A 26,500-nucleotide genomic window follows, 5' to 3' on the forward strand; every position below is an offset into this window, starting at 1 on the left:
GATCTGGCCTGTGGGGTGCTTAGATCTGGCCCACGAGGCCACCCTAGATATAGAGAAGGACTATCCCGCAGTGCCACTACCAGTTGAAACGGAGCTTTCAGGGGCCACGGGGAGCCCCCCCCCGAGCTCTGTTTTTGCTGGCAGAGGGTTGCGGGAGGCTGTTGCAGCTGAAAACGGAGCTCAGGAGCCTGTTTTTGGTGGCAGAGTGCTGGGCCCCCCACAGGTGCCCCCGACACGAGTTCAGCTGGCCACACTCACCCCAGCCACGCCCACCCCTGCCTCCTGAGATCAAACACAACCCTGATGCGGCCCTCAATGTAATTGAGTTTGACACCCCTCTTCTAGATCTACTACTTTCATACCTAAAATATACTCCAGAGAACATCATTCGCTTTCAAAAATAGTTTTGGGGTTATCACAACCGTTTCCATGCAATGTTTTTATTTTCTTCTTTTCCAACAAATACATCCATTTAGATTAGTGGGCTTCACACAAACAAAATCACAAAGATTTAAATTCATGACTGGTGTTTTTTTGCCATTTTTTTTTAAAAAAATTCCATATAAACATACATATTTTGCGGACAGTGCATTGACTGTGTCAAGTATTTTTTAAACAATGCTAACAATAATACAAATTAGTATGTATAGTCCTAATATTCCAAATTCAACAGTACTATTCTCTTTTCATAATCCTTGATCATTTCCCCCATTAATTCATTTAAACATAATAACATTTATTTGTGCCATGTATTTGTTATCCTCTACTAAATACTATTATTTAATATTTTAAGAATTACTAATTATTCCACCATAACTTCAATATTTAAATGGTTGTCCACTAGGACTCCAGGATCCCTCTTTTGCCGGTCATGGTGTTGCTGTCTGGTGGTCACTTGGGCAGCTGTCTGAGGAGAGGGAATGATGACATCCACTACATGCTCCCATCTGCATTTGTACTGAGGCATGCGGGAGAGGGCGTCAGCTAGAAAGTTGGCATATAAATATAATCAAATCAAATCAATCGACTTATCTTTATGTTTCTTTATTTTATCATTAAGATAAAAAAAAAAGAAATATTTACAGTATATGTAGCACTTCCTAAATGAAGGAGCAATTTTCCCTTCAAGCAAGCAAAACGGAAAAAAAAAAAGATATAGCCTAACAGAGCAATACATGGAAGACAGAACATACATACAGGTCAAAATAGATAAGAAATTAGTAAAAGAACACAAATTGAAGATTTTTACATCTAGTTCTCAATTTAATGAACAAGGGACAATAATTATGATATAAAAGCTCATAGGGCAGTACCCTTGTGAATTATTTTTATATAAAGTATCATATTTAGATGCATACAATGTTATTCTAAACTGGCTGGTATACTCATTGCACAATGTCTGGAGAATGTGTGTGTGTATATATATGAAGAATACAAATAAACAAATGTGATAGTAGTGACAATTATGATCAGATGTATAGTAATTGCAGAATAAGCAGAATGTCCTTTTTTGATGCCTGGAAAGGCAGGCAAACCTCAGAGCATCAGGTATCAATGTGGCCAAACATTACCATTGTACTGACACTTCCCTTTAAAGGGTGGCATTGATTGGTTCCTAGATTTGTAAATGGACTGTCAGGGTTCCAAATAGCATCAAAAATGAAATCAGAGTCCAAGGCAAAGTATTGCTCAAAGTCCTCCGGGATTGGGCGGCCTATAAATCTAATAAATTAAATTAAATTAAATTAAGCTTCCAATTTATTAAGAGAGCCATGTGGGCACATCTGAGAAAACCCGAATCTGAAAGCTTCCCATGGCCCAATCTTCCACTGCCGTGCTGGCAGCTTCCACCCATCCAGTTCCAGCCAGGTGCAGAGGTGCAGAGAGAAAGGATGACGACCTTGGCTTTCTAGAAAGGAATTTTATTTTGGCTACATAGCATTTAATTCCATACAATCCCCCCTCCCATTTTCCCACAATAGAAAAGGCATAGTAGAATAATAGAAAGCGTAGCAGGCCAGAGATCCAAAAGGAATATGGCTGCAGGCCTGACATCTTTGCCCTTGTGGGAAAAAATATCCGTCTGGTTCAGTTCCAAGCTGGGAGGAAGACACCGGAAGCTGATTGGAAAGATGGTTTATTGATGAAGCAGAACCATGTAGGTTTGTGGCTCTGGGCAGCAGAGAAAATGGAGTTGAGAGTGGGTGGCTTTTATATCTTCTTTGGGGTTTTGTATGTGAGCTTCCTGTGCAAGAACATGTTCTTTAATGTTCTATTGGCTATTGTCAGATTCCTGTGGGGTCATGTAGGGGTCATAGTTGGCTCTATAGGCCAAAGAGGAAATTAGCTTGTCTGAGCTAATTTGGTCAATCTCTGGCTTATTGTTTATCTGAGCTCCCAGGGGAAGTCTGGATCGCTCTGCAGTCATCCAGTGAAGGGGCTTTTGTTCTGAAAGAGAGTTGGGCAATTCCTATTGTGTCTTAATAGCTTTTGTCCGGCTTTGGATCTTGAGTGAGGGGAGCTGCTTCTAATCCTACCATTCTGCCTTTGTTCAGACTTCTCTACAAGGAGTTTCAAAATATCCTGCCTTGAATAGATTTCTGCCTGCAATATTTGTGTTGCCTATGAATAGAGCTATCTAGATACTTGTCTTGGTCCAAGACATCTTTTCTGATGAGAGCAACTTTTGCCAAAAGCACCAAAAACTGGGTTCAATGACCGTGGGATTACTGTGCTTGATTGGCCTCTCCACTCTTCCTCCATACTCTGGGTCCTTGGTTTCCAAATGAGATGCAAAAGTTGCTCTCATCAGAAAGGAGGACTTTGGACCACTGAGCAACAGGACTTTGGACCACTGTGCTTCATTAAGACCAGGGTCAACGCAGCCGTCTACCAGAAGATTTTGGAGCACTTCATGCTTCCTTCCGCAGACAAGATTTATGTGGATTCTGACTTCGTTTTCCAGCTGCCCACACTGCCAAAAGCACCAAAACCTGATTCAATGACCGTGGGATTACTGTGCTTGATTGGCCAGCAAACTCGCCTGACCTGAACCCCATAGAGAATCTATGGGGCATTGCCAAGAGAAAGATGAGAGACGTGAGACCGAACAATGCAGAAGAGCTGAAGGCCGCTATTGAAGCATCCTGGTCTTCCGTGACACCTCAGCAGGGCCACAGGCTGATAGCTTCCATGCCATCCCGCATTGAGGCAGTAATTGCTGCAAAAGGGGCCCAAACCAAGTACTGAATTCCTATGCATGCTTATACTTTTCAGAGGTCTGATATTGTTCTATGTACAATCCTTGTTTTATTGATTGCATGTAATATTCTAATTTTTCTGAGATGGTGGATTTGGGATTTTCATGAGCTGTAAGCCATAATCGTCACAATTATGACAAATCACGGCTTGAACTATCTTGCTTTGCATGTAGTGAGTCTTATCTATTAGTTTCACCTTTTAAGTTGCATTACTGAAATAAATGAACTTTTGCACGATATTCTATTTTTTTTTAATTTTTTACCTGTAATGTGGATTGAAATATTTTGATTCTATTCACCGATTTCTAATTAGTTCATATTTTAATAGTATGTTTAGGACATAATCTAAAGTCGTTGTACAGAACGAGTAAATAAAGAACTTCCTGATTAGGTCCCAGGTAAAATTGCACTTTTTTTATTGGAGCCAACATTTTCTTTCTTCTTCTATTATTCCCATGAAACGCAGAGCGATTTGTAGAGTTTAAAAAAAACGACACAAGCAATCCCAGTCTGGCCTTTCCTCCACCTGCAAAGGCTTCTGAGGAACCGCCCCAAAGACGAAATCGCGGCTCGCCTTTCCCCCCCCCGCAGGTCGAAGTGGCGCAGAGGCGGCGGGGGAGGCGGGGGAGGCGGGGCTGGTTTGGCCCCGAGTGACGTCACAACGCCTGTCTCCGGCCGGGCGTCTTCGCTGCGTCTCCTTCGATCAGCCGGTCCGCGAAGCCCGCGGATCCCTCCGGGAAGCGGCCCTTTCCGGCGGCTGCGTCTTCTCAGTCGGGTAAGGAGAACCGCCGGAGACGCTCCCCGCATCTTCCCACGCCATGAAGTTCCAGTACAAGGAGGACCATCCCTTTGAGTACAGGAAGAAGGAAGGCGAGAAGATCCGAAAGAAATACCCCGACCGAGTCCCCGTGAGTACAGGGGGGGGTGGGGGGGGGGCGAAGGGACCCCTCGGCTAATGTAACGCGCCTTATTACTCGGGGTGTTGAATCTTATTGCCTAATTGTTTTATCCTTTCAACCTGCTAATATTGTGGTACTGTAGCTGAGAGGTAGAGACTGGGGTGTGTGTGTGTGTGTGTGTACATACATATATATGTTATGTATATTATGTGTTTACACACACACACACACACATATATGTATGCGTGTGTGTGTGTGGATATGTATATGTATATGTACACACACACACACACACACACACCCCTTCCCTTCTATAATACCTTTTTCATGTCTCTTCCTGATTTTTTATGATTTCTCCTATATGCTGCTTGGGAGTTGATTTGCCTCATTCCAGTATCTTCCCTAGAAGAGATGCAAGTAGAAGGATCACTATTAATTTTAGTAAAACAACTGTCAAAGCAAAATTTAGATCTCAAATTATGCATCTCATTTCCTGGGATGAATCACATAGCCTTATTTTTCTCTGTGAGCCTGGGATATTTTTGGTCTTTTTGTTTCAGAGAAGTAGATCTTGGTCTGCAGTACTACTTGGCAGTAAATTGCAGTGATATCAATGGGGCTAACCTCCAAGTAAAGCTGTTCATAAGCCTGCATTCTCCACCCACCAATGCAGCATGATTCAAGATACTTGTTTATATGACGAGTCAAGATAGAGAATATTTCACCATACAGTCACCAGGAGTCACCCAACAACCAATGTCACCTGATTAGCTAGAAAGCTTTCAGTTGGAATTTAATTATAATACATGTCTTGTTTTTGCTTGATAATATCACGTGCTTTTCTAATGATAGTTACTTATTTACTGTTGCAACAGTCTTTTATAAAATGTATTATTTTGGTTGATGAACGGTGAACTAAAATAACTAATATAAATCTGTTCCAGCACTATCAAAAACTGTCCTTGTTGTGATTTAGCAGTATCTTTTTCAGCATGTTGAGACACGTCTTGATATTGTGTGGGCCAGTACCTTTAAAAAAATAATAATTAAAAGAAATACGAATGTCATCTTATCTGTATGGTAGACAGACAGTTGGTTTTTCAAACCTTGTGAATTTTTTCAGACATTTCTTCCCTACTAAATCATAAAATACTGAAAGTGTCAGCATTCTCTAAATTTCTGCTACGATTGTTCTTGTACAAGGGGAAGATCCTATGTATGAACTAGACAAATTGCAATAATATGTAATTGTGGTGCTGGGTTAATAAGCAACACTGTGTGCAACTTAATGTACAGGTCCTATGGTTGAATTTGACCAATATTGCAAATGACCCATATTGACCAGGAAGGCCAGGAAAAGAAATAATACAACAGGAAACAACTTTGAGACTTTTATTTATTTATTTAGCATAGGCTACATGTTAGCCAGGGATCACCCAGGTGGCTGGCTGCCTGCCTGCCTGCCTCTGTGAAAGGAATTTTTTTTGGCCGTGTTATCTTTACCCGCAGGGTGCCTGAATGCCAGTATGCAACCAGGGAAGGCTCCTTCTTTTTATCTCTCTGTGGTTTATTCACTTGAGCCGCTGAACTGTCGGCCTTAGCAGACCCAGCGTGTGACCACGTGAGCCACCGTGGCCTCATTGTGAGATTGTAAAAGTGAGATAGGTTGAGGGCTTCAAGAACGCAGCCATTTGTTTAGTTCCCATGTGACAGAAAAAGTGAACTGATGGTCAGTTTTCACACTTACAGCAGTCCCCATAAATCATGCATTCAAAATTTGGGTGCTTGGCTACTGATATGTATTTATGACACTATACAGCTAGTCCTCAAATTATGGCCACAATTGAGCCCAAAATTTCTGTTGCTAAGCAAGATAGTTGTTAACTGAATTTTGCCCCATTTTATGAATTTTTGGACACAGTTAAGTAAATCACTGCAGTTATTAAGTTACTAACAAGCTTCTCCATTGACTTTTTTGTCAGAAAGTTGTAAAAAGGATCACATGAGCCTAGGACACTGCAACAGTCATAAATATGAGTCAGTTGCAGCACTGAATTTTGATCATGTGACTATGAGGATGCTGCAATGGTCGTAAGTGTGACAAAGAGTCATAAATTACTTTTTTCAGTGCTGTTGTAACTCCCAACTGTCTCTAAATGAACTGTTGTAAATCAGGGATTACCTGAAATCTCGTGGGATCATGCGATTACCACTTGTGACCTTCCCTGCCAACAAGCAAAGTCAATGGGGAATCAAGATTTGCTTAATGTCGGCACGATTCACGTAGCAACTGCAGTGATTTGCTTAACGGCCGTGTCAAAAAAGGTCATAAAATGCGAGAATTTTATGACCTCTTTTAGCGACCGCCTTGCTTAGCCACAGAAAGTTTGGGCTCAGTTGTGGTTGCAAATTAAGGATTATATGTACAAAGTTGTCGTGGGAACAAACTGATGCTTGAAGAGGAGAGCGATGGGTTGGCAGGAATTTTGCAGCAATTTCCTATTTATTCTACCAGATCGTTCTGTGATAGGATGAATGGAGAGAGACGGGAGTCATCTACGTGTTTATTGCTTTAGGTATAATGTTCAACCCTATTATCTGTAGCTGGAAGGGAAAAAAGCCTGGTGCCTTTGAATATTTCATCTTCAGAAAAGTATATATAAGTTATATATTATGCTTTATAAGCTTAATGGGGCATATAATAATTTGCGTTCCAGGTACACTTTTAGTGATACGTTTAGATGTTTAGATGCTGGGTTAAGAAATGTTGGAGAAACTACAGTGTTTCCTTGGGGCCCTGTTAATCCCCCTGAATGCAAAAGATTTGATTAATTCATGTTGCGCCACTATTGGTAATAAAACTGGTAGAACGACATTCATGTAAGCCATAGGATGATTAAGGACTATTTACAATTATAAAGAATAATCGCACTAACACATAAACATATAGAACTTATACCTATATATATATATATATATATATATATATAGCAACAACAACATAAATTATGCATTAGGTTCTCCCATAAATATATTGAATGCAGCCAACGTTGTTGCTTTCTGTTCTCTCTCACTGCTATTTCTTTCTTCTTGTACTTTATTACAAGGCTTCCATCAGAGAGCTGCCATCTAGTGGCAGCCAGAATCTTTGCAATACAAATTTGATAGTCCTAATTTGGTGAAATTGATGATGAATTTTGCTTATCGGGAAAGTTATCATGGAATTGTTTTACTAACTTATCCGCTTTTAGGTCCCAGCTTTTCACCCAAGTAGCTCCAGACAAAGGGTACCCCTTCCAATGCACTAAATACTGTAAGCGACCCCCTATACAGCCTATACTATTTTTTTCACCTCATAATGTGTTTCCCCTTCTATCACTACAGGAGGAGGGGGAGGTTGGGTGGACAGACTTATGCTGGACCCAATTACTGGCTTCAATAAGCTACAATGAAATACTGGGTAAATCTTCCCTAGAATTCTGGGTAGACTGAGTCGAACTGTAACTTGGTTAATTGTCATCACTATTGGGAATGGAGCTAGAAAATTTGGGCCAAATTTCTTGCTAGGCATTCTTTTTTTCAAGAGAACTTTTTTATTTTTCTTTAAAAAAAAACAAACACAAATATGTCATCATTTGTCAATCATTAAGACATTGAAATACAATTTTTTTTGTTGTGTGTACCCCTCCCTCCCTCCACCCCCCCATCCCCCCTCCTCCTTCCCCCCCCGACTTCCCAGAACCCGTACACGGTATGGATTTTTAACTAACACAGTCTAAAATCTATTGAGAAAAAAGAAATAAAGAAATTAATGACATTCTAGATTGAACTTAGCTTCTTCTTACTGAACTAACTTTTAACAGTTTAAATCATTTCTAATCTTAAGCATAGGCTAACTGGAATTTCTTAGTCCCGTATTTATTTTGTATATAGTCAATCCATTTTTTCCAGTCTCGTTTATATCTCTCATTTGAATGATCTTTGAGATATGCCGATATTTTAGCCATTTCAGCTAAGTTTGTTACTTTCAATGTCCATTCTTGGATTGTAGGCAAGTCTTCCTTCTTCCAATATTGCGCCACCAACAGTCTTGCTGCAGTTATCAGGTGCAGAATCAAATTGGTCTCTACCACTGTAAAATCAGTACATATACCTAGTAAAAATAACTGAGGAATAAACTTTATCCTTTTTTTAAAAACATTTTGCATGACCCACCATATTTTTATCCAAAATGCCTTAACCTTTTGGCAGGTCCACCATATATGATAATATGTAGCATCGAGAGAACCACATCTCCAACATTTAGGCTGTACATTCGGATACATAGAAGCCAACTTTTTAGGATCTAAATGCCATCTATAAAACATCTTGTAAAAATTTTCTCTCAGATTTTGAGCTTGTGTAAATTTCACATTTCTTACCCAAATTCTTTCCCATGTATCCAACATTATTGGTTCCTCAATATTTTGAGCCCATTTTATCATACAATCTTTAACTAATTCTGTTTCCGAATCCATCTGTATTAATACATTATATATCCTCTTTATATGCATTAAGCTTTGATCTCTTATTTGTTTAAACAGATTATCCTCAACTTGAATAAAGCCAATTTTTTGATCTATTTTCCACCTAGCCTGTAATTGCCCATACTGGAACCATGTTTGAACTACCTTCTCCTCTTTTAATACCTCTAAAGATTTTAATTGTAATACCCCCCTTTCCGAGGTAAGAAGCTGTCTGTAAGTAAATCTGTCCTGTTTTTGTGCTGTATTCATATTTTCAATTGCATGTCTAGGAATTGCCCACATGGGTATCTTGTCATTTAATTTATATTGGTATTTCTTCCAAACCCGCAATAAAGCATTTCTCAAAATATGACTTTTAAAGTTCTTATCCAATTTTTTGTTGAATAACAGGTAAGCATGCCAACCAAATACCAGATCGTGTCCCTCAATGTTCAATATTCTATCATTGGTTAAATGAATCCAATCACTAATTACAGATAATGCCACTGCATCATAATATAGTTTTAAATTAGGTAGTTTCAATCCTCCTCTCTCGCGTACATCTTGCATTATTTTCATCTTTACCCTCGGCTTCTTTCCTGCCCACACAAATTTGTTGATACCCTTCTGCCATTCTAAAAGGTTCGCATCTTTTTTAAGTATAGGTAACATTTGGAAAAGAAATAAAAATTTTGGTAAAATGTTCATTTTCATTGCCGCTATCCTGCCCAGCAAAGATAAGTGCAATTTCTCCCATTTTTTCATCTCTGTCTGTATGCTATGCCAAAGTGGTTCATAATTATGCTTATATAATTTCCCATTTGAAGTTAAAATGTTAACTCCAAGATATTTGACTTTTTTAACTACCTCACATCCTAGCATCACTCCTAATTCTTCCTTTTGTTTAATATTCATATTTATAGCTAATATTTTGGTTTTTCCTAAGTTTATTTTAAAGCCAGACACTTGACCATATTGATTAATCGTATTCATTAAAACCATACTGGATTCCTGCGGTTGTTCCAATATTATGACCAAATCATCCGCAAAAGCGCGGACTCTATATTCTTGCTGCCTAATCTTGATCCCTTTTAAACCATCCAAGCCCCGTATTTTATTCAACAATACTTCCAAAGTTATAATAAACAATAATGGGGACAAAGGACAACCCTGTCTTGTACCTTTTCCAATTTGAAAAGAGTCTGTTAAACTTCCATTGACTATGATTTGTGCTGTTTGCTGTTGGTATATTGCTTTAATTGACTGTAAAAAATTATCTCCTATCTGCATTTTTTGCAATATCTTCAGCAGAAATTGCCAGTTAACTCGATCAAAGGCCTTCTCAGCATCCAAAAATATAAACGCAGCAGGGATCTGGTTGTTCTTTCCCAAATATTCTAATGCATTAATAATTAATCTGACATTACTTTTCATCTGTCTCCCTTGTATAAAACCTGTTTGGTCCGTATGTATCAATTGTTGAATGACCAACATTAACCTATTTGCTAATATTTTAGTAAAAATTTTATAATCTACATTCAGTAATGAAATGGGTCTATAATTTTTGGGTTGAGTAGTATCTTGATCTTCTTTGGGTATCAAAGATATAAACGCTGTCTTCCAAGATGGAGGGACTTTACCTTCCGTTTGAATCATATTAAATAATTCTCTAAGAGGTTCTACCATTTCTAACTGTAAGTTTTTGTAGTAAACCGCTGTCAAGCCATCTGTACCTGGTGCTTTCCCTGGCTTTAATTGCTTAATTACCTGCAGGATTTCCCCCGAGGTTATTGGTTGATTCAATTTTTGCCTGTGTTCTTCTCTAACTGAAGGTATTTTCTCCTTGTCTAAATATTTGTCTATGTCTAAACCATTAATTTTATCCCCTTTATACAGTTCTGTAAAAAATTCCCAGAAAGCCTTTTGAATCTCTTCCTGTTGGAACACCTCCTTCCCTCTGTAAATCAGTTTAGATATATTTCGAGTTTTCCTTTTTTTCCTAATCTGATAAGCTAACCATCTGCCAGGTTTGTTTGCATTACAAAAAGTATTGTGTTTTGCATATAATAAATTAGTAGCTACCTGGTCAGAGATCAACATGTCAAATTGAGATTTTAATATGTTAATAGCTTCCTTAACCTTTGTATCGTCTGGTTTCCTTGTTAACTCCAGCTCTTTTCTCTTAATTTCCTCTTCCAGTTCTGTTCGTTTTAGCCCTTGCTTATTTCTATGTGTTTTATTTATATTCATCAAAACTCCTCTCATATACGCTTTGCTTGCATCCCATACAAATTCCATAGATGTACCCTTATTCATATTCAAAACAAAATATTCAGATAGTAATTTTTTACAATCATTAATATAGTTTTCATATCTAAATAAATTTTCATTCAGTCTCCAAAACCTTCTTGCCTGCACTACCCTTCCCAACTCCATCCAAACTGGGTTATGGTCCGAAAGGACTCTAGCTGCAATCTTTGTTTTCTTGACCCTAGAAAGCAAATCATTAGTGGTTAGAATAAAATCGATCCTTGAAAGGGATTGATGCCTGTCCGAGAAGAAAGTGAAGTCATATTCCTCTGCATTTCTTTCTCGCCAGATATCTCTCAATTCAAAATCATCCATAATGTCAAAGAAAGATTTGGGTAACTTTGCTCGCATCTTGGTATTTAGGCGGGAAATCTTCTTATCTCTCTTAGTGTCTATCACTCCATTCCAGTCACCCAATAGTATACAGGAACTATAGTCCCACTGTACTAATTTAGCATGAAGATTTCTATAGAATCTATCTTGCTGTTGATTGGGAGCATAAATTCCCAAAAGTAATGTCTTTTTCCCTTCTAAGATTAAGTCTAAAGCAATATATCTTCCGAAGGGATCTGCTTCTATTAATTCAGCTTTCATATCTTTTCTTAAGTATACAACTATACCATTCTTCTTTTCCATAGCAGAAGCTGCAAAATGTTGACCAAGTTTTGAGTTGATCAAATATTTTTGATCAGTTGACTTGATATGAGTTTCTTGCAAACAAATTACATCGTTCTTAAACTGTTTAAGATAATGAAATATTTTCTTCCTCTTCTGTGGAGAGTTCAGTCCGTTGACATTCCATGTTAAAATCTTAGTTGTCATCTTTGGTTGGTTGAAGCATTTTTAGAGCTTCCTGCACGGCCTGTTTAACCTTAGGTCTAGCTCCTCCCACTGCTTCCAGATTTGTTGTTGTAGTTCCTTGATCGATGGCCGATGATTGTTGATGCTGTTGCCTCTTAGCTTGTTTCTCCATACGTCTAGTAGTCATGCGGCTAGGTCTTGGTTCCATAGCACCTTGCACTTCTAGAGAAGAGAGATGCTCCATCTTGTCTGGTGGTTGTGTAGTTTGCTGTCTATCCTGTCCTTCTTGTGGTCTTTCTCTAGGTCCAGATGGTGCAGGGTGTCCGGCCTTCAATATATTATAATAAAAATCTCGGGCTTTCCATACAGAGTTGAGGCGGTACCTTTGCTTATCAAATGTAAATATGATGCCAAATGGTGCATCCCATCTATACTGTATCTGACGATTTCTGAGTTCTTCGACCAAAAAAGCGTAGTCTCTTCTGGCTCTTAACATTTGAGGTGGTATCTCTTTCAAAACAGCCAGGTCTTGACCGCCAATTTGAAGCTTAGTGTTATAAGACGCTTGCAGTACCATATTTCTGAACTCTCTTGTAGTAAAATATATAACGATGTCTCGAGGAAGCTGCTTCTGCTTTGCCAGCCAGGAGTTAACGCGGTAAGCTTTGTCAATTTGCCAGCCTTGGTTGGTCCCTGGTCTTCCCATCAGGCGGTCAAAAGCTTCCGATAGGATCTGTTTCAGGTTCTCCTGTTTCTCCTCACGCAGCCCCCTTACTCTTAATGCGAACTCCATTTGTCGGTACTGTATCATAATAATTTCTTTTTCAGCATTTTCCACTTTTTGTTCCACCACCTCTGTTTTCAATGTCAAGTTAGCATTGGCATCATTAAGAACCTCTAGAGTATCTTCCACTCCAGAAATATGTTCTGTTAATACAGTTACAAGACTCAGCATGTCGTCTCTAATTTTATCAACCTTAGCCTCAAATTTCTCATACAACTCCTGTTTAAGTCCTTTTATTTCACTTTTAATTTCACTTTTAATTTCTTCTTTCATTTCTTTTATTTCCTCTTTTCTCTCCTCTCTATTATCTCTAAATTTATCTTCCATTTTAATTGTCTTGCTAGGCATTCTTAATCTTATGTATTTGGTAGACACGAAAACTTTGTCCCCCACACAAAAGCGGGGTTGGAGCGAGCGGTGTTTATCAGCTTGCTTCTTATATGCTTCTGCCGCTTCGACTAGAGCTTTCTTCGCATTCTCCCGTCCTTTCTGTAGCATGTCCCTCCATTCAGTCAGAGACATGGAGGAGGGAGGTTCTCTAGGTAGCTCAGGCATGGGAACAAATTTCATGCCACTGGTAATTTGGAAAGGAGTTAATCTGGTGTTGCTGTGGACCGTGTTGTAGGCCACTTCAGCGAAGGGTAGCAATTCCGACCAGTTGTCTTGCTGATAGTCCACATAACACCGGATGTATTGTTCCACCATATCATTGGCCCTCTCCGCTGCTCTGTTCGTGCTTGGATGAAATGCTGAGCTCAGTCCTTGTGTGGACCCAATGGACCTCAGGAACTCTCTCCAGAACTTGGCAGTGAACTGGGAGGAACTGGAGGGGGAGACCCAAACAAAGAAGCAATGATGGCAGGAAAGACCATGCCAGACCATGGTATCCCCAGGGAGTACAAGGACCTAGCTGAGGTGTTCAGTGAAGAAGGCTCCAACAAGCATCCCCCACACTCTGTGCTATCGAGATCCTCCCAGGGGGATCTACCAAACTACCAAACCCAAAAATGTTTAACATGTCCCCCAGGGAACTTGAGGAATTGAGACCTTTCATAGATAAAAATCTGGCATCAGTTTTCATCGAACCATATGACCAAAAATTGCCACCCGGGTGCTATTCCGAGAGAACAAAGATGGGTCTTTGCACTTTTGTGTAGATTATAGAAATTTGAACACTATTGAGTGTGGACAATGTGTGCCCCTCCCCCTCATGAAAGAGATGTTAGCCCACCTCTCCAAAGGATTTTTTTTTTCAAAACTGGACTTAAAAGAGGCTTACTACCGAATCAGGATTAGGGAAGGGACAGATGGAAAACAACTTTTAACACTCCTTTGGGGTGTTAATTAAGTGCTCCCATTTAGATTACAAGGCGCCCCTGCCATGTTTATGCAACTGATAAATGAGGTGTTCCATGAGCACCTGTACAAAGGGGTTCTGGTTTACTTAGATGACATTTTAATATACACAGAGACAAAAGTCGAGCACGTGAAGCTTGTCCGAACAGTCCTAAACAAACTCAGTGCTGCAAAACTTTATGCAAAACTTTCCAAATGTGAATTCCACAAAGATAGAATTGACTACTTGAAGTATGGAATTTCCCACAACAGCGTGGAAATGGACCCAGGGAAAGTGCAAGCCATGATCGACTGGTCTCCCTCCCACACCTGCAAAGCTTCCTGGGCTTTGCAAATTTTTACCTGCAATTTATCCCAACATTTGCACAAATTGCGCTCCCAATCACTAACTTACTGAAAACAAAGTGGGGGGATAAACCGAAAACAAAGCAGCCCATAAACTGGACCATGGAATGTTTGATAGACAGAAACAATTGTTCTCAGCCAAACAAGGCCTGAAACACCCAGATCCAGAATAGCTGTTCATCATACAGGCAGACAGGCCAGTGGTGTAGCAGTCGGAGCCATCCTACTCCAAGAAAACAAGCAGGTCCAAATGCAGCCCTGTGCATACATGTCAGTGGTGGATTCCGGATCCTGTTGCAATGGGGCCCAGTGTCCACCATGCAAATGTGTGCAGCACACGTGCAGCATGCACATGCATACTTAACTATCCACGATGCTCCAGTTGCTTGGTGGAGCATTGCACAGGTACCGTGTGAGAAAGCCCTGATCGGCTCATATAGTAGTAAGGAGAGTGGGCGGGCGGGCCCTCTGGAGCACCACACCAGAATGGTACCTGGTGCTCCCAGCAGGCACCGGTACACTCGTACCGGGGTGTTCTGGTCATATCCCACCACTGATCCTTGTCTAAAAAGCAACCGACCTGAACAGAGAAGGGCTATCTGGGAGAAGGAGGCTGTCAGGCCTGCAGCGGTTCCTTTAAGAATCTTTGGCCTGCCACACTCTCATTAAAGGGGGGGGGGATAGCAAGGGGTAGAATGTGTTGTTTTCAAAATAAAAAATTCCTTTCTAGAAGCTCGAGGTCATCTTTTGTCTCCGCACCTTTGCACCTGACCGGAAGCAGCTGGGCGTAGGTGCTAGCGTGGAAGAAGAAGATTGGACCATGTGATGGATTGTGGGTGTGGGGAGAAGATCACGAACTTTTAACTGGGTGGGGTTCTGATGTAACTTCCAGAATTGGGATTTCATAGCACAATGCCAAAATGTCTGATTTATAAATTGGAATTTTAAAGGTCGTTTTGCCTTGGACTCTGATTTAATTCTAGCTGATACTTGGAATGCTGACAGAGGCATTTGCAGTGAAGTGGGCTCTCCTTATTTGGAGGCATTTCCTAGAGGGGAATAAAATCCCTTTTGAAGTCTGGACTGATCATAAAAACCCAGAGGCCCTAAAACCCTCATGGAAACTCTCCCCCAAACCAGTTCCCTGGGCTCAATACTTCAAATGTTTCAATTTGAATCTAAAATATTTCCCTGGGGGGAAAAAACTTTTAGCAGATGCATTATCCCGAAGGCCTGTTTAATAGTGGGAAATGTGAAGTGATCAAACCCCTGCTGCTCCCAGCCTCTCAACTGGCAGCCAAAGTGATGACCAGGGTGCAAGCTAAACAAGGACCACGAATGGACAATGCTACCACTCAGGCGTTTAAAAAAGCCCTACAAACTGATGACTAGTTCCTACTCCATAAAAACACCTGTTTAATTAAAGATGACTTGGCTTGGGTGGGAGGAAAATTATATGTCCCAGCTAGTCAGAGAATTCCTCTCATGCAAACATGCCACGACTCCAAACTGCCTGGTCTCTTCAGCTTCATGAAAACCTTACACCTTATCCAGAGGTAATTCTGGTGGGCATCTCTTAAGAAAGACATTGGAAGCTATCTTGCCAGTCGCCCTATCTGTGCAGCAACAAAGAGGAACAAGGGAAAGGCCCTGGTCTTTTATAAGCAGTAGCTGAGCCTTCAGCACCCTGGAAAGAGATCTCTGTGGATTTTATTCTAGAGTTAATTGAAAGTGGGGGGGGGGGATACTGTTATCTGGGTCATAAGAGACCTTTTCTCCAAGCCGGCAAACTTCATTCCTTGCCAAAAAAATCCACTGCTAAGGCACTTGCCAAACCGTTCCTGCTGTTCCTGCGATATGGCCCATATCGGCTACGTGGGCCCCCACAAAAATAATATTTGATCGGGGGGTGGGGGTGGGTTAATTTACTTCAAAGTTCTGGAAGGCCTTTTTGGACCTTCTCAGAACTGGCCAGGGCCTACGTTTTAGTCATCATCCTCAGACTAATGGAGAGAAATTGAACTCTGCTCTGGAACAATATTTAAGATGCTTTATTCACTATGAACAAGATAACTGGACTGACCTCCTTCCTTTTTCAGAAGTTGCCTATAATAACTCTGTATACTCTAGCACTGGGCTCACCCCATTTGGAGTTGCCACTGGCCAGGACTTCATCCCAATGCCAGAATTACCAGTAGAGGAACCAACCACACCCTCACTTAAGGAGTGGATACAACAACTACAAAACACCCGGCCAGTAGTGAGGCTAGCTCTGAATGAGGCCCAAGCTGACAAAAGGAGGACAGAACCAAAGCCATTTAAAATAGGTGATAAGGTTTACCTGTCCACAAAATCCCTGCAATCCTTACAACCCTCAAAGAAATTGGGACCCAAATTCATAGGGCCTTTCCCAATCACTAGAATCATCAACCCAGTAATGGTGGAATTACTACTCCCCAAGACACACTTAGACAGGTCCACCCAGTTTTTCACTGCAGCCCATGGAAACCCAAAATTACATCCCATTTTAGGCCCCAAGAAAACGTTCCTCTGATCCCTATTATGGCTGAAGGGGAACAACACTTCGAAATCAAAGAGATCCTTGGCTCCCGTACCTACCAGTGTTCAACTAGTCTCCTGGAGACATTGACCCCACTCACAAAATGAGTGGGTAGCTAGGGGCCCCTGCATTACTGAGAAAGTTTCACTTGAAGTATCCTAACAAACTGAGTTAACTCTCTGTAACATTCATCTTTCTGTTCTCTCTTACAGGAAAGCCCCTCATTTCTTTTGAAGGGGGGCAGCATGTCAGATCCCTATCATGATACTTCCATTCAAGTGGGGAGGGACCCCAGATTCTTTTTTTAATTTTTTTTTTAAAATTTTAATTTAAAACAAATACAACATCCTTCTTTACATGCTATAGAAAGTGTATCAGTTGGTTACAAAAGACTTTCATGCCTCTCTTCCACAGTCAACAAAAATAATTCATATTAATTTAACTCAAATATTCATATATGTCATCATCATCATATCTCCATTTTCATTTGACTATAATTGTTTAAGTGTCCATCATAAAATATGCCAAAATTAAATAAATAAACCACATACTGGCCTTTCAATTGCTATTTCTAAACTCCTCCACTAACACTAAATCCTTATGTCCTATTCTAGCTAAACATCCATAATATTTAATAACAAAGTTTTCTAATTCTCCTTTCCAAATCACTATTTAAAGTTTACATCCAGTTTCCTTATGTAATACCCATATCTGTATATACGTTGTCGTTCTTATCACTCTTTTATTTGAATATATCCTATATCATAACATTTTCCCCTAATAATCAAAATTTTAATTGTATCTAACTTATTTATTATTATACAATTGTATCACAGCGGCCAGTTGTTTCGTCGGATTTGGCATTGGTTACTAGTCGGGCCCCACCCAGGGGCCTAGGACGTCGTAACGTATTTTCGTAATATGCGTGCAGATCCAAGCAGTGCGGCTTTTTGCATTTGACTGATGGTGATTTTGCCAATTTTTAACTGTTTTAAATGTAATTCAAGTGCTTTTGGAATAGCACCCAGTGTGCCAATTACCACTGGAATTACCACTGCTGGTTTGTGCCATAGTCGTTGAATTTCGATTTTTAAGTCCTGGTATTTTGTGATTTTTTCATGTTCCTTCTCGGCGACCCTGCTATCACCTGGTATTGCGATGTCTATGATTGTGACCTTATTTTTCTCAATCAGTGTGATGTCTGGTGTATTATGCGCCACTATTTTGTCCGTTTGTATACAGAAATCCCACAAGATCTTGACCATCTGATTTTCGGTGACTTTTTCAGGCTGATGTTCCCACCAGTTTGTTGCTGTTTTAATATTATAATTTTTGCACAAATTCCAATGGATCATTTGTGCTATTGAATTGTGCCGCAATTTATAATCAGTCTGCGTGATTTTTTTACAGCAGCTGAGTATGTGATCAACAGTTTCATCAGCTTCTTTGCAAAGTCTGCATTTGGCATCATCAGAGGATTTTTCGATTTTGGCCTTGATGGCATTTGTGCGGATAGCTTGTTCTTGCGCAGCCGGGATTAGTGACTCTGTTTCTTTCTTTAATGTACCTGTTGTTAACCATAACCAAGTTTGTTCACTGTCCACTTTATCTTTTATTTTTTCCAGAAATTGGCCATGCAGTGCTTTGTTCTGCCAACTCTCCATTCTTGATTTTATCACATCTTTTCTGTATTCTTGTTTCGTCTGTTGGGCCTTCAGTAGATTTTTGTTCTTTACTTCGATTAATAGATGTTCTTGACTTTCTTTTAAATAATCAGCCAGTGCATGTTTTTCTTCTTCAACTGTTTGCTTCACTTGTAATAATCCTCTGCCACCTGATTTTTGCGGCAGATATAGTCTATCAGTATCAGTGGATGTAAACTGTAGTGCATTGTCATTAGTTTCCTGGTTTTTCGGTCCAAAAGGTCCAAATCAGCTTGTGTCCAGTTAACTATACCAGCTGTGTATCTTATAACTGGTATTGCCCAGGTATTTATGGCCTTGATTGTATTTCCACCATTCAATTTAGATTTCAAAATTTTCCTAACTCTGTTGGTGTACTCTCACCTGACAATAGTTTTTACTTCTCCATGCTTGATGTTATCCAACTGCAGAATGCCTAAGTATTTGTAGGCTTCATTTTTGTTTCATTTAATTAGTTGGCCATTGGGCATTTCAATTCCCTCACATGCAGTGATTTTGCCTCTTTTTATGGATACAGTGGTGCATTTTTCCATGCCAAACTACATTGAAATATCGGTGCTGAATACTCGGACTGTGTTTGTCAATGATTGGATTTCTATTTCTGACTTTCCATAGAGTTTCAAATCATCCATATATAGTAAATGCGAATTTTTTTCAGTTTCTTTGGCTGTTTGGTAGCCTAATTTCATTTTTTTTAAGATTACTGATAGTGGGATCATTGTGATGATGAAGAGAAGAGGTGAAAGTGAATCACCCTGGAAAATTCCTCGCTTGATATTAACCATTCCGTAGATCTCATTCCCTACTGCCAACTCAGTTCTCCATTGTTTCATCGCCTTTTCAGTAAAGGATGTAATATTTTTGGTAATGCCAGTTGTTTCTAAGCATTTTATGATCCAGCTATGTGGCAATGAGTTGAATGCCTTTTTGTAATCAATCCAGACCATATTCAAGTTCGTTTTTCTGTTCTTACAATTTTCTAATATCATTTTATCAATTAGGAGCTGATCTTTTGTGCCCCTGCTCCTTCTTTTGTTGCCTTTTTGCTCTACTGGCAAGATGTTGTTTGTTTCCAAATAATCCATCATGTTATCTGCAATAATGCCTGTGAGTAATTTGAAGGTTGTTGGCAAGCATGTTATTGGTCTGTAGTTTTCAGGTGTTGTTCCTTTAGTTGGATCTTTCTGAATCAAGTATGTTTTTCCAGTTGTCAACCATTCATCAATTTGGCCCTTTTGTCAAAATTTCATTCAGTTGCCTGGCCAATTGACAATATTATTATTATTATTATTATTATTATTATTATTATTATTATTATTGTACAATTGTATCACAGCGGCCAGTTGTTTCGCCAGATTTGGCATTGGTTACTAGTCGGGCTCCACCCAGGGGCCTAGGACGTCGTAACGTATTTTCGTAATATGCGTGCAGATCCAAGCAGTGCGGCTTTTTGCATTTGACTGATGGTGATTTTGTCAGTTTTTAACTGTTTTAAATGTAATTCCAGTGCTTTTGGAATAGCACCCAGTGTGCCAATTACCACTGGAATTACCACTGCTGGTTTGTGCCATAGTCGTTGAATTTCGATTTTTAAGTCCTGGTATCCTGCGATTTTTTCATGTTCCTTCTCGGCGACCCTGCTATCACCTGGTATTGCGATGTCTATGATTGTGACCTTATTTTTCTCAACCAGTGTGATGTCTGGTGTATTATGCGCCAGTATTTTGTCGGTTTGTATACGGAAATCCCACAAGATCTTGACCATCTGATTTTCGGTGACTTTTTCAGGCTGATGTTCCCACCAGTTTGTTGCTGTTTTAATATTATAATTTTTGCACAAATTCCAATGGATCATTTGTGCTACTGAATTGTGCCACAATTTATAATCAGTCTGCGCGATTTTTTTACAGCAGCTGAGTATGTGATCAACAGTTTCATCAGCTTCTTTGCAAAGTCTGCATTTGGCATCATCAGAGGATTTTTCGATTTTGGCCTTAATGGCATTTGTGCGGATAGCTTGTTCTTGCGCAGCCAGGAGTAGTGACTCTGTTTCTTTCTTTAATGTACCTGTTGTTAACCATAACCAAGTTTGTTCACTGTCCACTTTATCTTTTATTTTTTCCAGAAATTGACCATGCAGTGCTTTGTTCTGCCAACTCTCCATTCTTGATTTTATCACATCTTTTCTGTATTCTTGTTTTGTCTGTTGGGCCTTCAGTAGATTTTTGTTCTTTACTTCGATTAATAGATGTTCTTGACTTTCTTTTAAATAATCAGCCAGTGCATGTTTTTCCTCTTCAACTGTTTGCTTCACTTGTAATAATCCTCTGCCACCTGATTTTCGGGGCAGATATAGTCTATCAGTATCACCACGTGGATGTAAACTGTAGTGCATTGTCATTAGTTTCCTGGTTTTTCGGTCCAAAAGGTCCAAATCAGCTTGTGTCCAGTTAACTATGCCAGCTGTGTATCTTATAACTGGTATTGCCCAGGTATTTATGGCCTTGATTGTATTTCCACCATTCAATTTAGATTTCAAAATTTTCCTAACTCTGTTGGTGTACTCTCGCCTGACAATAGTTTTTACTTCTCCATGCTTGATGTTATCCAACTGCAGAATGCCTAAGTATTTGTAGGCTTCATTTTCTTTGCATTTAATTAGTTGGCCATTGGGCATTTCAATTCCCTCAGATGCAGTGATTTTGCCCCTTTTTATGGATACAGTGGCGCATTTTTCCATGCCAAACTGCATTGAAATATCGGTGCTGAATACTCGGACTGTATTTGTCAATGATTGGATTTCTATTTCTGACTTGCCATAGAGTTTCAAATCATCCATATATAGTAAATGCGAAATTTTTTCAGCTTTTTTGGCTGTTTGGTAGCCTAATTTCATTTTTTTTAAGATTACTGATAGTGGGATCATTGCGATGATGAAGAGAAAAGGTGAAAGTGAATCACCCTGGAAAATTCCTCGCTTGATATTAACCATTCCGTAGCTCTCATTCCCTACTGCCAACTCAGTTCTCCATTGTTTCATTGCCTTTTCAGTAAAGGATGTAATATTTTTGCTAATGCCAGTTGTTTCTAAGCATTTTATGATCCAACTATGTGGCAGAGAGTCAAATGCCTTTTTGTAATCAATCCAGACCATATTCAAGTTCGTTTTTCTGTTCTTACAATTTTCTAATATCATTTTATCAATTAGAAGCTGATCTTTTGTGCCCCTGCTCCTTCTTTTGTTGCCTTTTTGCTCTACTGGCAAGATGTTGTTTGTTTCCAAATAATCCATCATGTTATCTGCAATAATGCCTGTGAGTAATTTGAAGGTTGTTGGTAAGCATGTTATTGGTCTATAGTTTTCAGGTGTTGTTCCTTTAGTTGGATCTTTCTGAATCAAGTATGTTTTTCCAGTTGTCAACCATTCATCAATTTGGCCCTTTTGTAAAATTTCATTCAGTTGCCTGGCTAATATTGCATGTAAACTGGTCAGATATTTGAGCCAGAAACCATGTAATTGGTCCTTTCCAGGTGATGTCCAATTCTTTACCTTTTTAACTCGATTTTTGATCATCTCAGTTGTTATTTCTAATACTTGCAAGTATTTGCAATTATTATTATTATTATTATTATTATTATTATTATTATTATTATCCTTATCCTTTATGATCCAAAGAGATTGCTAATCTTCCTTGCATGGGTACCATTCAATATTCATATCCAATTATACTCATCATAACACTACACATTGTATACATTAGTAACATTATTAGTTATTTATTTAAGTTATATCTATTGTCAATAAATTTCACTAAGTTTAACTAGTTTTAAATTATATTCTTCCATCTATCAACCTGTATCTTTCCAATAGCAAAACAGTCTCACATCTTCTGCCATTTGTGGTGTCAGTCCTCTAATCATCTTCTTGGTCAGCTTTGTATAGACTCTTCTTAGCAACTCCTTGCTTATAAGATCTATCATGTAATCTTGATGCCCTCTTTCTGTTTCTTAATACAGCTTATCTTTCATTGTCAGCAGTGTTATCAATGCTTTTGCTAATAGAATTTCTCTCTTTAAATCCATAGATTCTTTGGTTTTTTTTCTTCTTCTGTATCTTGCCCTCTGGAATAGATTTCCCCTCCATTTAATTCCTCTTTCAATATTCCATTCTTTCCATTTTCAGAGACAAACCAATCACCATAAATATCAGCAGGTTTAATCTCTTTATATTCATTTTCCACTTCAATTTTTTGAATTTTAACCACCCCATTTTGCATTTGATAGAAATCCTCAATTTCTTCATCATATTTTGTTGTTATATGTTCTAAATCTTCCAGTTTTTTCTCTATTCTTTCATATGTATTTGATAATTTCTGTATTTCTGAAAGTATCTTTTGCAAACTTGAGATTTCTATTTTCTTTTGAAATTGTGCCATTCTAACAAACACAGCTGTTCTAGCTTGGAAGGTTAATAAAATTAAAGCATAGATTCACAAAGAACGTTTGTTTTCACTTTTCTCTGATTAAAAATATACTTCAAAGGGACATCTGTGTGCTTTCCTTCTTATCACTCTCTGTAGCCAAGCATTGAAACCTTGTAGTGCCAAGTCAAAACTATCAGTGGAGGAAAAAAGTGTTCCATTTTCAATACACAAACTCCAATCAACAAACCCTCCCAGACTCCAAACAGTGATAATACTGTTGAAAATCTAATTTCCTTTTGGACCTTTTTTGTAATTCAAGTTAGAAAAAAGAGTCCAATCTTTAAATGAATTATAAAAATACCCACAGCAACGAAAGAGGAAAACTTTAGTCCATAGAAGACGTCTGCTGAGTCACAGCAGGGATGTATAAGAGGGGAAGGCCATCTGTTTTCTTCTATTTGGAAGCCTCACAGGAGAAATGCATGGGAACAAATCCTTTTCTCTCTCCCAGGACAGCCATTTCCACAACATCTTCACACCTGTGGATTGGCTCATTCAACATCAAACTGAGAGGAGGGGTTTTTAACCACTTTATCCTAATGGAATTGCCTGGGGGTTACCACTGTCTTGCATTCATTTCCTTTCAATAAGTTTCCTTTCAAAATGCTAAAGTTTCAAAAGAGTCCATGCTTCCTTGAACAGGAGGGAGAGGCAGTACCTGACAGTCCTCAACTTTCAGCCTAAAATGCATGTTTTTACATGAGACATCTGTTGTGAATGTTGCCCCATTTTATTCCTTTTTTTGACTACATTTGTTAAGTGAATCACTGCAGTTTTTTCAGTGACAATGTAACTTCAAATGGTCACTAAGTGAACAGTTGTGAGTCAAGTGCTACTTGTATTAAATACTAAATCAATGAATATCCTTTAGATTCTTTTTAAAGGTTTGTATCAGTTCTTGACCCTTGGCTTTTTTCTTTCAAATATTACAGTAATATTTTTCATACGTATGTGTTATTTATCTGTTCAAAAAGATGGGGAACATGGTGATAATGGGAGAGAGTTGAATTGTTGACCACATTATGAGGAGAAGCCCCACACTTGTTTTATAAGGATATGGTCCCTTCAAAAGAAACCTATTTATTTTTTCTTCCTTTCTCTAGGTTATAGTGGAAAAGGCGCCGAAAGCAAGAGTCCCTGATCTGGACAAGAGGAAGTACCTTGTCCCATCAGATCTCACTGGTAAGAATGTCTTCTTTCATGCACTTTAACTGTATGACCTGATAACTAGCAGTTGGATTAATTTCGATTTCAGTCTTGGCAGCTTACGTGATGACTTTGGGACGATCACTCTTCTTTTTTAGCTCAGCCAAATTGATAAGGGGTTCAAACCAAATCTTTACTATTCAAAAGTATAAAAATGCGATAAAATAAAATTATATATATATATAAAAGCTGAAAAGTATAAGAACAAACATCTAAAAATAATCTTTAAAGGGATCTAGAAGGAGGTTTAAGAGCAACGGCTGGAGATAGGGGGGCATGACAAACTAAATCTATCATAATACTAAGCACTCTATAATGATAAACTAGGTGCTCATTAAATCTGGTTTGTGGCAAATTTGTGGTTTTCTGACAAATTTCAAATGCAGCTAAACAGAACCTGACAACATTGTATGTTGTGACAGGTTTAATATCTGGGAGCAACAGGGAGGTGTAGAATTATCCTGTCTGTCCAGGTATTTATGCAATAGTGGTGAGATGAGGCTAGATTATTTCTGTAATACGTTCTATAGTACATGTTTTATAGTTTCCATGTGTCCAGAGTCACAGAGACATTGATATTTTTAGGCAGGGGATCGTTTTGTACTGAACTTCCAGGACATTGTGAGGAGGGTGTGACATTGTGCCAAAGTAAAGGCTCTTTGATGATCAGGTACTTCAAGATTGGTTAAGTATGCCATAGAAGAGGCAGAGAACCCATTAGGTTCCCAGAGGGAGGAGGAGCCAACGTCGCAATGTTACATTGTGCGGACTCGACAGTCCAAATCCGCCGATGACACTTTTGCCCCTGGATGGTCCGGCAGGACCTAAACCGTCCCGAAGAGACAGTGACTGGGAAGACAAGACCTTGCTGGTCTCAGGGACATCGCAAAGTCCCTGATCGATCCAAGGGAAGCGCTTCCAACCGGCGGCAAACAGGCAGCCCCCAGACTGACATAGTTGGAGATGGCTCCGGAAAGAAAGAGAAGTGAAAGTGTTCCATCTGGTGAGGTTTTTTTTCTTTCTTTTAGAAGATTGCCCTAAGAAACTTTTTTTCTTAAGCTAAATTAGTCCCTTAAGTAAGAACAAAGCAGTGAATTTAATCCCTACTGGACTGCCTTAGAAAGTTTTTTGCTCTTGCATGTAACGATGTTTTGTGGATTGAAGTGATTGCAACGTTTCCTGTTTCTCCATTTGAGGTGAAGGGACTGATCTTTTTTCCTCTATTTCTTTTTACTACTTTAACTTTTTTTGGCTTAAATTAAAACTTTTTTTACTTTAATAAACTTCTCCTTCTACTTGTTATAATATTATATTAAAGATACTAAAGGAAAAAGTTTTAAAAAATAGTTGAATCTGCCACTTGGAAGCCTAAGTCTGAAGTTTTTTTGTTGTAACAATGTATCCTTTCTTCATTCCTATTTGACTACACTGACTTTGCAACAGAAGGGTTTGGAACTTGTTTTTAAAATCTGATAAAGACTCAAGGTCACAAATAGTGTACTGCTGGTGCTTGTGGAAAATATTTTGGCAAGAGTTGGAAAAGGAAAGAAAAAGATAAGAACCCTTCTTTTTTTAAAACCAGGGGAAACCAGAGGTTTACTTCTGTATTGGTGCATGGGAATTTTAAATTTCTACTTGGGTTTACTGCAATCAGCATCTCCTAGTAAAAATGCCTTTTTGCATCAACCAAATGGAGTTGGGAGTTATCTACTGTATACCTGGTGCATTTTTTCTTTACTATTTCTTACCTCTTCTGTCTTTTCTAGTTGGTCAATTCTATTTCTTGATTCGAAAGCGAATCCACCTGAGGCCAGAAGATGCCTTGTTCTTCTTTGTCAACAATACTATTCCTCCCACCAGTGCTACTATGGGTCAGCTGTATGAGGTAAGTACTAGCATTTCTTCTATTTTAATGGTGGAAAGGATGGAATAGTGCATAGTAAATAACAGGTTTCTGTTTATTGAGTACAGTGCTTTTGCTTTCTACATGAACCTAAATTCTGCTTGCCCATTGCTGCATTGTATCACAAAGCTTAATCTCTGAACCTTCTCTGGTTTTTTTTCCTGAGGGACTTTCAAGTTCCTATTGTGGAAAGACTTACTCAGTCTGAAATCTACAGATGCTTTTCATTTATTGTTATGTGCTCCTGACTCTGTTCTGAGCGCTTCTCTTTCACCCAGGATGCCAGCACTTGCATGCTTGCCACTTCCTGTGCGCCTGCCCAGGGGAGGGCCCAAGTTGGCAGGGTCAGGTCTAAGGCCAGGCACACGAACCGATGCCATCTGT

The 26,500-nt window shown here is 39.1% G+C and overlaps 1 protein-coding gene across 1 annotated transcript in view; it reads left to right on the forward strand.

The window, feature by feature from the left end:
* Positions 1-3,910: 3,910 nt before the first annotated feature.
* Positions 3,911-26,500, forward strand: part of GABARAPL1 (GABA type A receptor associated protein like 1) — a 46,683-nt gene continuing 24,093 nt past the window's right edge. The window contains exons 1-3 of the mRNA XM_032211320.1: positions 3,911-4,168; positions 24,111-24,189; positions 25,980-26,098. Of these exons, the coding sequence (XP_032067211.1) occupies positions 4,079-4,168; positions 24,111-24,189; positions 25,980-26,098 (288 nt within the window). The 5' untranslated portion in view covers positions 3,911-4,078. The remainder of the gene's footprint in view (positions 4,169-24,110; positions 24,190-25,979; positions 26,099-26,500) is intronic.

The sequence above is a fragment of the Thamnophis elegans genome, chromosome 2 (assembly GCF_009769535.1).
Source record: "Thamnophis elegans isolate rThaEle1 chromosome 2, rThaEle1.pri, whole genome shotgun sequence".
NCBI lineage: Eukaryota > Metazoa > Chordata > Lepidosauria > Squamata > Colubridae > Thamnophis > Thamnophis elegans.